Here is an 18,086-nt window from a genome sequence, read left to right as displayed (position 1 = left end):
GAGCAGGCTCTGCCTAGTTTGGAACTGTTATAAACAGGCTGGGCTGGGAATCTGGGATTGGATCTGTGTCAACTTATGACCTATTGATAGACCTACTTATAGTTATGGCTAGTTGAAATGGGCATGTTGATCCTCTGTAGCGCTACATAAGGAGTAGTGTAGATCCAAGGATTGACAGTATCTTAGACTGCACATTCAGGCCTTGGGCTGCTTGCTTGAGTGTTCCTAGCCTTTGGATCTATACTACATGTTGAGTCATGCAACAGAGGACCACAATCCGTTGAAATGAGCCTGACAATTGAGTAAGATTGGCCTCAGTGAAGTAAAAAACTGCTCAAAGAACTGGGTCTGAGTTTGGGCCAAAATGTTGAAACTTTTAAGCACAAAACCGAAATTCTTAAGCACCCTTGTAAATCTGTCCAACTAAACCACCACAGCTATACGATCTCTAATTATTGTAAGGGCCAGGCCATGCCAAAGCACTCATCAATTGTTAGTTTCCAAACATATGAAGCTTTGAAGAAACAACTCGATCAATGGGCTTTGGGCCCAACGGGCAAAAACAAAAGACGAAATACAGTGTAGTGTATGGGAAACAAGCTGGGAACAAATCACACATTAAGGGCCGTTTGATAACGTTTCTACCGTTTCTACCGTTTCTGTTTCTAGAAATGGCAGAAACATTTTCTGCCGTTTCTTGAAACAGAAACGGAATTGAAGGTGTTTGATAAGTCATGTTTTTAGAAGTCGATGGTAACTAGTGAAAGAATTACCACAAGTCATTTCCAGAAACGGAGAAACAAGTTCAACAACTTGTTTCGCCTGGGTCGTTTCTTGAACCATAAATAAGTAAAAATTTCTATTTCTATTTCTAAAAATAAGTGAAACGAAACAGTTTTATCAAACGCTTTTTGCTCCGTTTCTGCTGTTTCTGGAAACAGAAACGACAGAAATGCATTTCTTGAAACGTTATCAAATGGGCCCTAAGACTAATTCATCTATGAATGGTCGAATCAACAATGTAAAGATCATGGCTTAGGAATCAGAAAAGTGAAATAAATATCTTATGCTTAGCACAGTTGGTGAGTTATGATATGCAAAAATCTCATGCTCATCAGGAGGTCTCAAGTTTAAACCTCCTCCCTATTACCTATTTTCCTATCTACCTATAAAAAGAAAAAAAAAATCTCTTTCTCTCTCTAAGGGTTTGGTTTGGACTTGGGACTGTTACCTATAAAAAAAAAAATGAATCTCTCTCCTTCCGTAAGAGTTTGGTTTGGACTTGGGAGATAGTCACAGTATTACTATGTCTTTGTCGGTGCGAGCGTTGGAAGGACTCCACTGCAAAAGAAATTTCAAATTAGGAATAAGAAAGTGGAACGGATTCCTCTAGTATAATAGGAGAAATTGTTTATTTCATAAATGTGAGCTCCACCACTCTACTTTTTCCATCTTTCGTTTTTCTATTCTTTTCTTTCCCCATTGATAGGTTCTACTAATTTTACTATCTCACCTCATTTTTATCTTTTCCACAAAACCCAATTGATGAAGACCCAAGTCAAGAGGTAAATGACAGGATTAACTTCCAAAAGCATGACAATTGTTTATTTTAGAAATGTGGGCCCCACCATTATACTTTTCCCATCTTTCCCTTGTTTTTCTTTCCACCAACTTTACTATCCTATCCATTTTCTTCCTTTCTTTCAAACAAACATGGTCTGTGATTGCTTGACTTCTCTCATATCTCAATATTCTCTTTTGTTTTTTTACCGCAATACCCAATTGATGAAGACCCCAGTCAAGCGGTAAGTGATAGGATGGCTACCAAAGGTAATGATAATTCAAAGAAGAGAAAAAAAATATTACATATTTATTCGTTCAGAGCCCGTAATGACGGGGGCATGGCATGGCGTGGCGGGGCGGGGCGGGGCGGGGCGGGGCGGGGCGGGGAGGGGAGGGAATCACATGGGTCTCTTTTTCCACTGGGAGGAAATTTCAAAGAACTCAAAAGGAACTCACATGGGTTTGTTTTCCTACATGGTGTAAATTAATTATAGGAATATGTGTAGATGGGGTATAAAGAAATCAGTGTGAAACTGAGAATGAGGGTTCTTATTAGAGCAGAGACCCAACGTCGATTAGAGAAAAAGAATCTCAGTCACAATCAGAGTCTTTATCTATAATAATCAATGGGACAACCATGACATGAACCATAAATGGAAATAAAAAATTACTTGTATCCCGTAAAACCTCTGTCCCATGTGGTTAAACATTACTCCCATGAAGATGACAATAACAAACTACGCAAGTGGAGTCCTTCTACTGAGATCTTCTACAGCCTCTTACTCTAGGGTTTCCTCTCTTTCTGTGCACTTGCTCTTGTGAGAAAGCCGTGCTCCCAAAACCAATAAGGCATTAAGTAAAAGTAATGGCTGCAGGAACCGTCAGTATTTTATTTATAATAAAATCCCTAAAACCCTATTCCACTCTCACAATGGAAAGAGCTAGGAGTTTCCTAATCAAAGTGGGTCTATAATTGCTTGGGCCCAATGGATCAATCGGTATCAGTTAAGCCCACATAAAAATCCTAACAACAAGGTCATCCCAATCATGGTTCTAAGTATTGGTTTGGCAAGTGTCCGATCTCAATACTTAGCCGATACCGTATCAGTTGAATGATTCGGACCAAGAATAAAAAAAAAATAAAAAATAAAAAAATAAAAAAAAAGGATTTGATGAATCCTGTTCCCAATTTCCAGTTTTAAAACATTGTTTATAATGGAAAAACTTCTATACACATAAGTGAACTAATTTCATTTTGGATGAAAGAACCTTGTCGTGCTGACATAGACACCAATACGTAGGACCAATGAGAGGGCACGTGCTAACATCTTCAGCGTCCTGGGGAGGGGAGGCAGCGTCATCTTTTCATGCACCATATCTCTACGCATTTCCTACACCAGGAGGACATGTTTCTTTTTCCTATTCGTTTTATACAGAGTTGAGTAATGGGTGATGATGTTTATCAAAAAAGAGTAATGGGTGATGCCTAGACATTAAATATATGCATGTAAATAGAAAATGAAACAGGTACTAGTCAAGTCCTTGCTAAAGGATTTCCAATTAACTCACCAAATTTTGCACCCCCTTGACAATAATGAGTTATGGTCGTAGACAAAGTTTGTACACTTACTTTCAAGAAGGATTCGGTTTTTCTGGAAAAACCTTAATACCTATTACAAACCAACCCAAACCCTAAACCCTGAGTGTCGAATGATAACGTGTCAAATAATTGACCAATAATTTTCACGTTAAGTGACAGCAAATAATGTGGACATGATCGAAAGTAGTTGCCATCTTTCCCAGGAATCCCAAAACTTTGCTAGAATAAGCTAAATCTTCCATTTTCTTGATTCCCATGGAGTTCAGAGCAAAAAAAAGAGCTCAATTCTCGCGTTGTCAAATAGCACTCATCAAGACAATTCCATTGGTATATCGTGCATAAAATTTCGATACCCGAATCACCCAGAAGTTCAAAAACCTTGAATCTATTAGATCCCCCCCCCCCCACCCACCCACCCACCCAGGAGGCTCCAGTCGCCCCAAGCTTAGGCTGACCCGCCCAAGCTTAGGCTGTTTTGCCTGGTTTTTTTACCCTTTATTTGCCAAAATGCCATCATTTTGGAAAACCTATAATTGGGGGTCATAAAATAAGAAAAGATATGAAGAAAATCCTGAGGAAATTCTCCAAGAAATTCCTTTTTAGGAAATCTTAGAAAAGCCCTAAGTTCTGCACAAATCCCAAGAAGTGTGTTGGAATCTCCAAATTCCACTAGAATACTTCAAAACCCTGATTTTTCGCAAGAACCCTAGAAAACCTACAATTTCTATAAAAATCTATAGAGAAGCCAAGAAAGTGCGGAATCTCTATCAGAAGACTATTTCTTTTATGTTGTCCGGATCCTCACGTGATATAGTATCATACAGCCGTTATGTTGTCCGTATCATCATTTGATATAGCATCATACAACAATTATGCTGCCCATATTCCCATATAGCATAGAGATAATTTTTATCATTTCATATGGATAATTGAACTAATTTGTAGTCACATGCACTTTGCTAACCAAGTTTAGGAACATTTAGCACAACCAGCAAGACACTAATCTTGTTAATCGAGATGGAAAAGGGAGTAATTACATTGGGTTTAGGAAAAAATTTAACCAAAGAACCTTAAATTTAAATTCAGGAACTAGAAATCAAAATTATGAGAAAATGCCAAACAAGAAAAGACAATAATTGGAATATCAGAACAGGAATAGCTTGTGAAATAAGTAGTTCATTATCGTCTTTTCAAGATCAAATATTTTACTATCCTGCTATGAAGAGAAAACTACAATATAAAACAAAGTGTAGAGCTACGTTTCAGCCATATCATTTTGGAGAGTGATAATTTAATGATCATCAATCTCCTTAAGCGGATTACTACTGTCTCTCTTTGGAGGATCGCTCACATCATCGATGACTATCTCACCTTATCAGATCTTTTCCCTCAAATCTATTTTAAGCACATTCGGCAAGGGAACACTGTTGCAGACTCCCTTGCTAATTTTGGATCTCATAGTTGTGCTTCTCACTTTTAATCCCCCCAACTTTTTATCTCCTTTCTTGCTTGCTGACTTGGCTGGCGTTTCTATGCCTCATTTTGTATCTAATGGTGCTTCTATTCCTTTAATATAAGTTATTTCTTGCATCAAAATAAAAAAGTAGAGCTCAACATGAGTCATTACCCATTAGGCAACTCCGTATCCAACCCAGCTAGTCTGAAACTCTTACATACACCAACTATTTATTGGAAAAAATAACAATTTTCCACTTGTGGACAAGTTAATTGAGTTCCACAATGATAACAAAAATATATATATAAAGTAATGACGCTGAAACAAATCAACTCAATCTACAAATGCACACCATTTTTAACGTGGAAAACCCTTTCAAGATGAAAGGGAAAAAACCACGGGACCTCCTCCAGGTAAAAACTTTCACTATAATAGTAAAGGGGTTACAAGATCTCCTCTCTAGACAATATAGAGGCTACCAAATTATCAAGAGAAAAAATTACATCTTGGATTACAAAGAAACTCACCAAACAAAGGGGGATTCACAAACTTATAGTACTCTCACCTTCATACATGTCATTAAAAAATACAGAAAAGACTCAGTATCTTTCTTTCTTTCCTTGACAGAGAGAACGCCGTCATGTCACAACCCAATACAAGATAACGCCTTCTCTTCCTTCTTTCCTCCCCTCTTTCGTCCTTACAAAGACCAAAGTAAAAAAGAGATCTCACAAGAAGACTGCTTCATGGTTTGAGAATCAGAAATATATTTACCATTATACATTACCCTCTCACTCCCCCACCTTTTATATAGAAACAGAAAGAGAGAGAGTTTAGTCAGTAACCAACTCGCATACACAATCCATATGCAGATCTCCAAAGAAGTCTCACCACCTAACCTTTAGTGTACAGGTGAAAGAGGACTCTTAGGCAGCCTTAACTCTTGTGTGCCCCTTTCCTTCCAACACTACTATGACAAGAAATAGTGTTTGAATTGAAAGACTAAAATGAAAATTAAATTTCCATGGAAAGGAAAATAATAATTCCCACACAAAAGATCGAGTGACCACAAATACAAGAATTGCAGCACATGGGACAACCCCAACATCAAGCCCAGGAATATATGAACAATGGTAGGCACTTCCAGCAGCTAGAAAGCTCTGCATGACAATAAGCTGAAAATGCAGCTGCTATTCCCTGCTAGGAGGAAGGAAATATTGAGAGAAGGATAAAAAAGGAACATAAATTCAATGTCAAGCAAGATATGCAAATAAGTCAACACTGAAAGATTATAAATATCACTCACTGTTTCCCCCTTCAACTGATACTTCTTTCCTCTGTTTTTTATTAATTTGTCCTCTTTCTTTAATTCAATCTCACACAAAGGAAACGATCAGGACAATGTCTACTTCAGATATGTCTAGAGCATAGTATAATATCAAGTATCAAAGATGTAAAACTAATATTGTAATGTTGAATGGAACAAAGAGATAGTGAAAGGAGAGATATTCAGTGTTTATATCCTCTGAAGTATATGTTGGTCTATAATAGATTCCTTCTCCATGATTCCATTGACTCCTAAACAAGAGAAGGGAATAGTTTGTTACCCCATTGACAGGAGGCGCACCTCATTTGACATAAGCAAAACATTAGGGTTTTAAAGATTCTATTAATAATAGATTAGGATGTACAAAAGATTAAAATCTATGCATACCTAAGTGGGAACAAATACATAATTGATTTAAGACTCCACCTTCGGCATGGCCATCAACAAAACTTAAGACAACCAAAGAAAACTCAGATGACTCATGTACCTTTGGCATAGCCATCAGCCGAACCATGAGTATCATATGGATGATGCAGTTTCCCAACTTTCAAAGATAACAAATGCATAATCAACCTTCAAATAAATGCAGATATAAACGGAACCAGTACTAATCCCAACTATTTTAATTAGAATTTTCTCGTCCTTAAAATGTAGTTTAGTTTCAAGAAAAATGTTGCATAAGCAGGAATTTTAAAGATGTCACATTATTTGTATCTATGCACCATAAGAACATATACCTATTTTCTGAAATTTTCTACATAACTTTTCCATAACATAAAACATGATAGTTCTAAGTACTTATGAAACAATGTAAACATTTCATGAAAACATGGAAATAATCTTCTAAACTTTAAAACCATGAATTCCTTTTCTTTAGTCATAGATATACACGACCAACTGCAAACATAAGTGTGAGGCATCTCGTGTATCAAATAGTCACAGTCCAGGATCTCATAACCATGAGCTACGTGGCACACATACATGAAACCATGGGCTAGATGGCAGACATGATGAAACATGGGTTAGGTGGTACATCACATCACAACTCATCCCATCCTAAATGGGCCATTTTGCTGGTTAAGAGAGGAACATTAACATACATGTATGCCTCATCTAACGCCTAACCCCCTGTTGGAAAGGATTATAATCATGTCATACAATCATTCATATAAATAATGTTTAAAATCAATTATAAGATCAAAAAAATACATTTATAAAGTATTCTATATAATCATAGCATAAATTCATATTCTTTTATGAAAACTCTATGTCTATATATATATAATTGCTAATGGTCAGCAAAATAGAATTGAAAGAAAAAAATATGTATAGAGAATACATCCAAGCATCCCCAGACGGAACAAATACAAAACAGTTACTTTAATTCTCCACCACCAATAAATCTATATCTTGGGTGTTGCAAAAAGTCCCAATTTATGTCATTGAAAATAAATGCTGGACCTAAATCCCAAGTTTCCGATCTATAGAACTTTACAACATGTTTTGCAGACAAACAACAATACAATTGATTTCTCGGAATAATATAACATAAGTAAACATATTTATAAATACATATGTGGATCATGTCAAGTTCCACTTACATGTCAATCAATTAACTCGAAAATTTCAGCTAGGGTTTCACTCACTTCAGGGCACTACTACCTATACGAGCATACAACAATGCCTTAGGGTTCTATTCCATATAGAGAGTCCAACTAAATCTAACCCTGAACATTTTCCATTCGTAGTTACAAATTCTTTCAATACATTTGTCCAATTACAATTTATAAACAATAATACCAATTTAAAATTCTATAGCCAAATAATGGTTAAAGTCCAATTGATAGACCCAACTTGGGGTCTTATCTTCTTCTTTCTTTTACTCCAAGGCAACACACAGTTCCCTTTATCCTTTCTTTCTTCTCCTAAATTTTCTTTTTCTTTTCTTCTCCATTTATTCCTTCTTTTTAGGATAGTACACACACCTCTCTCCCTCTCTAGAGGTTTCACTTTCTGTTTCTCCTTCTCCTTCTCCCTATTTGGTCTCTGGCTCTCTCGTTATTTTCTTTCTTTCTTCTTTTCGTTTTTGCTAAAATTCAGCAATTGAATTAATAAAAAGAAGGAAAGAAATATACAATACCACTTCAAAACCTTGCTTCACCTTTGGCATGGCCATCAGCAAAACAGAGCTTCGAAGGCAAAAAAATCAAGACTCTTTAGAAAACTGCTTTACCTTCGGCATAGCCATCAGCAAAAACAGAAATCTAAAGCCAGAAAATAGGAATAAAAATAAATAAAAAATACAGAATTGAAACTTGGCTAAAGTGAACCTCTTTTAAATCCAGCCTCCGAACACCTTACAACCTTGAATTATTCATATTCCTCTATATCCAAAAAATGATTCATTAGATAAGCTTGATAGACAAGATAACCAAAGCATAAGATAAGGAACATGATAATCCGACAACATAACATTCCCTCATTTTACAATAATATCTTATACAACCAAATTGAGTCTATGTTACTATGGAAGAAAAGTGGTAGGCGAAAAAGGAACCCCTTGGAGTCAATCATCACTACAACATGAGGCTGAAACAAAAAGGCAGCCTTTGCGGCTTCCTTCAACTTCAACTACCACTTCCAAGTTCCATAATAAGAAAAAGATCAAGCTGACTTAAATTGACATAAGAAAAACCTCATTTAGTAAGATTAAAATCATAAAGCTAATAATGCTAAGCATACGTATTAAAATAGATAAATCATAATTACAAAAGTTTTCAGAAAAGAATTACCTCCAAAGAAATAAAGATCAGCTCTATGGTCCACACAGTGAGCACTTTAGCTATGCCATCCCTATCAAAAGCCCAAAAGGATGATATAGTTTTGGAATGAAATGGATTGATAACCATGAAATTAACAAAATGCTAACCTTGAGATTTATTGTTTAATTTTGAGTGTGGTCTTAAACGAATCGCGTCAGTCCCCTGTTGGTCGAATGAGCCGTCGATCATAATTATTGTATTTCAGTAGCATTTAGGTCACCTACAGTAATTGTATTCAAATTCTCCACAAATGATGGTTGGAGAAAAAGTAGCTTTTTTGATACTTGATGCATATTTGGGCGGGATTGTGGGTGATTGCGTAAACATGCAAGTGCTATTCTCACAATAGAAACCACATCCTTTGCAACATTTTGGTCTGATGGAAAGGTGAGGCATGGGTCTAACATGTCCCTTAGTAGAATCTTTTGGCCAACTAATGATGTTAAGGATGAGATGAGCTCCCCTGGATGCTTTCCCATAATTGTTTCTAATGCCACCACTCCGAAACTATATACATCACACTTCTCAGTTAAAGCCATCGTGTATGCAAGCTCTGGAAGGTCAGAAAAGAAAGAGCTGAGTGAAAATGTATAAATAGGACAACAAATAAATTTTAATAGAAACAAGAAACTGTAATATATTTTAAATGATGAATATGGTAGAGCAAGGCCTGGACTCATCAATTATCAATTTTAAACTCAAATTTAGTTATGGGGAAGTGTTTCCTAGGCGGGGAGTCTGGTCACTACATGTGCACATACTAGGGCCAATGGTAGCTTGCGAGAAAGCATCAATAGGGCATCATTTTGTATTTCATGGGGGATAGAGCAGTCATTTCACCCCCCATGTGTCTGGGCACAGGGACCATGCTCCCCCCCCCCGGGGCAACAGAAACCACTTTCCCTTAAATTATTTACCCTATATCTATTCACCTCTTGGTATCCATGCACCCTCTCTATAATCATAAAACTTTTAATAATTCATTTTGCCACCAAGAAAACTCTGTGAGGCTGAAACATCAAATGTGAATAAGAGACTTGGGATCTACCTCTCCACATAATTTGGGACCCATCCAATAAAGTATATGGCTAAAAAGTGTGGCTCATATAGAGATATTCCTCTCTATGGCTTTGGAAGAAACTTGTGGCCCAATATTTCTCCATTAATATTGAGCATTGTGCCCAATATATATATGCATTATGCCTAGTGAATATAACTGTGATACCCTACTTTTTAAACCTAGTTAAGTATACGGTTGACCCGGTTTAACCATGCAGGACCCGAATCAGAGAGGGCTAAGGCGGGTTCCTTATGGACCATAATGGCAAGGGTGACTTTGAACACAGGTTGACCAGACAAGTCCGAGTCAGTGCTAGAGGAGACGGGTGTACCCAAGCCGTGTACATGCACGTATCATAAGGCCATGTACGGGTAATGTTGGTATGTAGCTGTATCCTAAAGTGTATACGTATAATATATCTTGTGCCGAGAGTGAGATACATGCCGAGAGTCGAATTCCATCGAAATCTCACTTATTGGCTAAGTTTCGACCAACAGGTGGGCGGTCACAGGCGGGCGCATCTGCCCACCTGAGTGACCCACCCATGTAGTTACTAGATATTTTAAAGTATAAATAGCACTTATTGTGTTTCTCATTTTCTCATTTAATGCATTAAAGAGTTGGTGAGAAGAGTAAAGAGGAGAGAGAAAAGAAAGGAAGAAAAGAGAATGAAGAAGAAGAAAGGGAAAGAAAGAGGAGGAAGAAATGACTTTAAGCGACGCCGAGGTTTGATCTTCTCATTTCAACGCCGGAAAAGTGATCTCCAACACGAGATCTACGATTTGATGTGAGCAAAGGCTATGCTTCTCAAACTTTCACCAAACCCCAAGTGAAACCCTTCATTTGGGTAGAGTTCCTTGAGATCTTGTAAATCCCACTTGAGATGATGAATCTAAGGTTTAATAGATGGTCTATATGTTGATTTTGAAGGGTTGAAGAAGTGTTTACAATATTTAAGAAGCATTGGTGATTTCTTGAACTAAGAGGTGATTTTGGGGTTTTGAAAGAGTTCTTGAGCAAAGAAGGTAATATGGTTTTTCAATCCTTAAATATAACTTAGATCTAGGTTAGAATTATCTTATAAGACCTTAGATGAGTGGAAAATGTGATTGGAACAGCCCAATTTAGTTTCCCTAAGGTTGGGAAACGTTTCAAGGAAGAAGGCAAATTTTCACCCCATAGGTGGGCGAAGATCGGTAGGTGAAGTAGCCCGCCTGAGGGGGCAGCCCCTCGGTTCCCACCAGTGGGCGAGGACTAGCGGGCAAACCTGTCTGCCTGAGGGTGCCCACCGGTTGGACCGGTGGGCAAGCCTTGCCCGCTTGAGAAGACAGACAGGCAAAGACCGGTGGGCGAACCCGCCCACCTGAGAAGACAGGTGGGAGAAGACAGACGGGCTGTCTGGCCCACCTATTGGCCCCCCAACGAGATTTTTGAGTCCGAATGGGCCCAAAACGGACGGAAAACCTTCTTTTATGATTTTAAACATGATTTAAACATCAAATCTCGTTAGTTTTGATCCCAAAGTGGTGAAATACTAACTTCATTCACTTATGATAGGTTTCACTAAAACTTACGTTTCTCGCACTGGATCTCACCCATACCAAGCGTGAGTTTTTGTACACAACAAGTAAATGGGGAGAGGACATTTGATTTTATTTTAAGGCTTATTTTGCATCATTCAATTGTATCTAGACTAGCCATGTCATCATACAAATTATGTGTAAATTAGTCATCCTCATATGATTATGATATGTGTGTTGTGTTTTACATTCTCAATGCTAAATGATTGATATGCTTATGTGATGAATGGTTGGATTACTGTGCATGATGCATTATTAGACTAGACGCCGTAGTCGGCTTGGAAACGAGTGCATTGGTGGCCTGTGTAATGGGACGCGGTGGTACTATGCAATCGTACTATGTCATATAGGAGCATGCGGTTTAGGATTATCATTTTCCCGTGCTACGGCCCTTCCCAACAAGGGTTGAGGTGTTGGGTTATCACTTGGGGGGAAGCAGTGCTCGCGGTTGTCGGGTCATTGTGGCCGTTAGACATACACCCAGCTGGTCATTAGGACAGTCGACAACCTCAGTGGTATATTCAAGAGGGCCAATCGTACTGCTTTTAAATTGCTGGGGTCAGCACCTTTACTTTTCTGTCATTTACTTTTATGTTGAGAGCTGGTAGTTGGCATGCTTTACTTTTTCGAGTACTCACGGTGGGCCTTCTCCGACAACCCTATGGGCGTATCGCGGGATGGAGTTTGCGGCTCGTACCCGGGGCATACTCTCACTGTTGTTGTAGTAGCACATAACCAAAGACTTAGTAATGTTGTTTAGGTGGATAAGATTTAAAATGAATTGTATAGCATATAGTGCATATGGATGTGATTGTTGTGTGGTCTTTCTTTTCACTTACTGAGCTAGTGAGCTCATCCCACGTGCGCATCTCTTTTAGATGATTTTGCAGGTCTCTCGTCTGAAGATCAGGAGTCGGGCTCTATCCAGTTTCCCGTTGAGGATTGGTGGGTCCCCAAGGAGTATGAGCACGGTGCTGATTGCACGTGCGAGGGCTGTGCTGGGGGACCGCAGTAATGACACCATACAGGATTTTGCTTTTTGATCCTTTTGATGACCTCCCCTTTTTGTGTGCTTGATACATAAATTGTTATTCTTTTTGTGTAAATATCATGCCTACGGGCCCACATGTACTTAGCTATATACTACAATTTGGGTATCAAGTATATTGGAGATAATTAAAGGTAATTTAAGTCTTCCACTGAACTTTTGAACACTCATCTTAGATGTGGGCATGCTGTGGTGGGTACTGTATCAGATGATCCTGACAGGTTTGGGTTAACCGGAGTTAACTCGGTCACTAGTCCGGTTCTGTGTGAACGGGGTGTGACAATAACACTCCACTACTTGCCACTTGGCAGGACATGGGTTAGTCCATATATCTTTTGCATAGGAAAAAAATTACTCACATTTTAATCAAAAGAAAAATTTTGTCAATTGTCAAAATATGGTTCTAAATAGAAGTGGGAGACCCTAGGTCCCCTTGTCCTCAAAACTTATGGCCCAATTGACATGCCATGTGGTTGAAACAATGTATGCTTGAAAAACTCCCCAAATAGGGCCACCTAGAAATTCTGGTAATTTTAGTTAGTGCTAAGAAATTTGTGGATATGTTTTCTATATGCCCATCTACTCCCATGAGAACTTTATCCCATATATCTATACCCTGTAAAATATAAAGCATAGCAAAATGATATATTAATCTTGACAAGTTGAGTTTAATGGTATAAAATACAAAGCAAATATTAATTGCATGTTGGGCCAACATGGTAGAGATAGGACCTCATAGTAGAGATTACCCAGGATAGTACTACCTATTCAATAGTCAGTTTGATCAAATTAGTAACATCCCCCCACACCCAAACTGCAAAAAAAAAAATAATAAAATAAAATAAAATCTAGGGAGTTGATTTTATGTATGAGGATGGTTGTATGTGCCCCACGACAACCCTCACCAAATGTTTTTTCATTTTCTGGTCTTGAGTAAATAAATTCAGAAGGTAACCTAAGAATTCTTTTGTGTTTGATGGGAGGGCGGATATGGTACACCACCTCTCCCCAAATGTACTTTGGGGTCTTGACTTGACCAACTTAGACTCCAAAAACTTTGGCCATTAAATTTTTTTTTCAGCAATTGTATCTTGTTTCTAATCCAATAGTAAAGTGTAGTAGTGCTAGGGATACTTATTTTCTGTATAAGAATTTGGGAATTTTTTTTTAATTTATTACAAAATATACTTGGGTAGCTTACGAAATATAGTAGGGATTCTTTTCTATTACAAATGAGTAGTTTCATTGTACTATTTTGCTCCCCCCACCCCTCCGGTCATAGTTCTGATATTTCTTTAGTTTGCAAAAGATTTTTGCCCCTTTTATTTAGGAATGCCCAGAAATTCAAGGGGATTTAAGAAATTTATGATATCCTTTAGTTTTCTTATTGAATTACTCAATTAAATAAAATATTTTGCACTCATTCTAATTTATATAATGCATTAACTTAAGTAAAAAAGAATCTAAATGGTATTTACTGATGGAAAATTTAATAATTTCTCATGTAACATATAGATAACATAACAATAGGACGTGGAAATATTCATCCTATTATTCAAAAATGATTGTAATTAAAAGAAAATAAAATATAATTTTTTAATCCAAGTCCTGTAATTGTGAACTAAATCTTTCAAAATTCAAACATTATATTTTTCACTATAATAATTTGATGCTCCCCTTGGACTTGAAGGTATAAGATGCAAACTCATTTCCTTTTCCTTTTTCAAGACTAAGATGGAAAATACTTCAATGGCCCAATTCAGTAAAAATAAAGACCTCAAACTACAATAACAAAAATTTAGTATATAGCATTGAAAATTTTAAATACCTGGAGCAATATATCCATGAGTTCCTTTAATTGACGTCCAATTAGATGAGTCTGGCTTTAATAATCTTGCAATGCCAAAATCAGATACATGAGCCTCAAGGTCCAAGTCCAGCAATATATTTTTGCTTGAAATATCCCGATGAATTATTGGGGGAATGCAATCATGATGCAAGTAAGACAAAGCATTGGCCACACTTTTGATGGCATTTACTCTTTTCTGCCAATCAAACTCAATAGCCTCTGCTTGATTGCTTAAGATACGTGCTATGCTTCCTTTTTTCATGTACTCATAAACAAGAAACATGCATCGTGGATGAGAGCAGAATCCATAAAGTTTGACAATGTTTCGATGCCTTATTTCTGTTAACACACGAATCTCATTCCCAAAGCTTTCATCATCAACTATCATCTCACCTTCCAACGGATGGAACTTCTTCAAGGCAACTACATGGCCTGTAGGTAGCACTGCTTTGTAAACACTCCCATAAGTTCCAATTCCAATGCAATATTTGGCATCAAAATCCTCTGTTGCTTGAATAATGTCCTCATAAGCAATCTTTCCATCGAAATTCCATATTGAAAATACATTTCCATGGTTTCTTCTTGCTTGTTCTATATTCTCCTTTTTCACTTTCTTTCGCAAGAGGAAGAAAACACAGATAAATGCAAATATTAGGACCACAATTCCTATAAAAGAAGCAACAATGGATATGACAACTTTGTGTCCATTTTTTTTCATTCCTTTGCTTGTAAGAGATCGATTGCAGGGAAGTAGACCTTGGAGTTCACCACATAACCCTTTATTGTTTCTAAATGCTTGAGGTGAAGCATTTCTAAAAATCCGATTGTTAGGAACAACACCCTCCAAATCATTATAGGACAAATCAAGAGATACTAAGCTAACCATATTTTCAAGAGAAAAAGGGATTGACCCTGTGACCATATTATGGGATAGATTCAAAATTTCCAGCATCATCAAATTCCCAAGCTCTGGTGGTATCGGTCCACTGATTGAGTTATGACTAAGGTCCAATTGAACTTGTAGGGATACAAGATCACCAATTTGAGATGGAATGCTTCCATTCAATGAATTATAGCTCAAATTTGATGACAACAATTTGGAGCATTGACCAAGTTGTGTCGGGATTGATCCAATCAAGCAGTTTGCCGATAGATCTAGATGGTCCAAATTGATTAACTTGCCGATTTCAACTGGTACATGCCCTGAAATCTGGTTGTCATTTAAATACAAAAGGAGCAATGTAGATAAGTTACCAAGTTCCCTTGGTATTTCTCCAGCAAGTTTGTTGGAAGAAAGATCAAGTTCTCCAAGTTGAGTTAACTGACCAACCTCAAGTGGTATCTTCCCACTAATATTATTTCCAGAAATCTTCAGAACAGACAAATTCTTACATTTTCCCCAATTTGGTGACAACTCTCCATATAGTCTATTGTGACTTATATCAATGTAATAAAGATGTGGATGTACACCAAAATTGTCAGTTATATTTCCTACAAATTGGTTGTTTTCAAGTTTAACTCTACTTAAACTTGTGCAATTTCTTAAGTCTGGAATAGGACCCGTAAGACAATTGTTTTCAACTGTTAATTTTTGAAGTGATCGTCCTTTGCATATTTGTTGAGGTAAGCTTCCAGATAAGAGGTTGTTGGCCAACTGGAATTCTACAATGGATGCTTGACTACCAAAATCTTGAGGTATGGTACCAAATAACTGATTCGAATGCAAATAGAGGGTTTGTAATCTACTTAAATTAGACAGAGAATGAGGGATTGGACCACTGAGGTTGTTTTGAGATAGCTCCAAGTCAATAAGATTTTTCATATCTCCGATTTCAGAAGGCACATGACCAAATAATTGATTGCCATGCAAATAGAGCTTCTCTAGTTTACTTAAATTAGCCAGAGAATGAGGGATTGGACCACTGAGATTGTTTTGATATAGCTCCAGTTCAATCAGATTTTCCATATATCCAATTTCTGAAGGCACTAGACCAGATAATTGATTGTCAAACAAATGGAGTATTTCTAGTTTACTTAAACTAGACAAAGAATGAGGGAGTGGACCACTGAGTTTGTTTTGACATAGGTCCAATTCAACAAGATTTTTCATATCTCCAATTTCTGTAGGCACCGGACCAGATAATTGATTTCCATACAAATAGAGCTTCTCTAGTTTACTTAAATTAGCCAGAGAATGAGGGATTGGACCACTGAGTTTGTTTTGAGATAGGTCCAATTCAACAAGATTTTTCATATCTCCAATTTCTGTAGGCACCGGACCAGATAATTGATTTCCATCCAAATAAAGCTTCTCTAGTTTACTTAAACTAGACAAAGAATGAGGGAGTGGACCACTGAGTTTGTTTTGAGATAGGTCCAATTCAACAAGATTTTCCATATATCCAATTTCTGAAGGCACTAGACCAAATAATTGATTGTCAAACAGATAGAGTATTTCTAGTTTACTTAAACTAGACAAAGAATGAGGGAGTGGACCACTGAGTTTGTTTTGAGATACTGCCAAGAAAACGAGATTGTTAAAATCAACCAGAGAATGAGGGAGTGGACCACTGAGTTTGTTTTGAGATAGGTCCAATTCAACCAGATTTTTCATATCTCCAATTTCTGTAGGCACCGGACCAAATAATTGATTTCCATACAAATAGAGCTTCTCTAGTTTACTTAAATTAGCCAGAGAATGAGGGATTGGACCACTGAGATTGTTTTGATATAACTCCAGTTCAATCAGATTTTCCATATATCCAATTTTTGAAGGCATTAGACCAGATAATTGATTGTCAAACAAATGGAGTATTTCTAGTTTACTTAAACTAGATAAAGAATGAGGGAGTGGACCACTGAGTTTGTTTTGAGATAGGTCCAATTCAACAAGATTTTCCATATATCCAATTTCTGAAGGCACTAGACCAGATAACTGATTGTCAAACAAATAGAGTATTTCTAGTTTACTTAAACTAGATAAAGAATGAGGGAGTGGACCACTGAGTTTGTTTTGAGATACTGCCAAGAAAACGAGATTGTTAAAATCAACCAGAGAATGAGGGAGTGGACGACTAAGTTTGTTTTGTGATAGGTCCAATTCAACCAGATTTTTCATATCTCCAATTTCTGTAGGCACCGGACCAGATAATTGATTTCCATACAAATAGAGCTTCTCTAGTTTACTTAAATTAGCCAGAGAATGAGGGATTGGACCACTGAGATTGTTTTGATATAGCTCCAGTTCAATCAGATTTTCCATATATCCAATTTTTGAAGGCACTAGACCACATAATTGATTGTCAAACAAATGGAGTATTTCTAGTTTACTTAAACTAGACAAAGAATGAGGGAGTGGACCACTGAGTTTATTTTGAGATAGGTCCAATTCAACAAGATTTTCCATATATCCAATTTCTGAAGGCACTAGACCAGATAATTGATTGTCAAACAGATAAAGTATTTCTAGTTTACTTAAACTAGACAAAGAATGAGGGAGTGGACCACTGAGTTTGTTTTGAGATACTGCCAAGAAAACGAGATTGTTAAAATCAACCAGAGAATGAGGGAGTGGACCACTGAGTTTGTTTTGAGATAGGTCCAATTCAACCAGACTTTTCATATCTCCAATTTCTATAGACACCGGACCAGATAATTGATTTCCATACAAATAGAGCTTCTCTAGTTTAGTTAAATTAGCCAGAGAATGAGGGATTGGACCACTGAGATTGTTTTGATATAGCTCCATTTCAATCAGATTTTCCATATATCCAATTTTTTA

At 37.1% G+C, this 18,086-nt stretch overlaps 1 protein-coding gene across 2 annotated transcripts; it reads right to left on the bottom strand.

Annotated features, from left to right (window-relative positions):
- Positions 1 to 5,617: 5,617 nt before the first annotated feature.
- LOC122061273 (probable leucine-rich repeat receptor-like protein kinase At1g35710) lies at positions 5,618 to 18,071 on the bottom strand. 2 transcript variants are annotated; one of them, XM_042624493.1, is made up of 4 exons: positions 14,285 to 18,071; positions 8,876 to 9,321; positions 8,739 to 8,799; positions 5,618 to 5,816 (listed from the first exon to the last, which is right to left on the bottom strand). In XM_042624493.1, exons 1-2 carry the CDS (start codon positions 18,069 to 18,071, stop codon positions 8,960 to 8,962), a joined length of 4,149 nt encoding a protein of 1,382 aa, XP_042480427.1. In that variant the 3' UTR covers positions 5,618 to 5,816; positions 8,739 to 8,799; positions 8,876 to 8,959. The 2 variants fall into 2 exon arrangements, with proteins under 2 accessions (XP_042480427.1, XP_042480428.1); XM_042624494.1 differs by having other exon boundaries at positions 8,876 to 8,930.
- Positions 18,072 to 18,086: the final 15 nt, after the last annotated feature.

This window comes from Macadamia integrifolia, chromosome 14 (assembly GCF_013358625.1).
Source record: "Macadamia integrifolia cultivar HAES 741 chromosome 14, SCU_Mint_v3, whole genome shotgun sequence".
NCBI lineage: Eukaryota > Viridiplantae > Streptophyta > Magnoliopsida > Proteales > Proteaceae > Macadamia > Macadamia integrifolia.
Note: the sequence above shows the minus strand (reverse complement) of the source record. Positions and strands in the feature narration are given on the sequence as shown.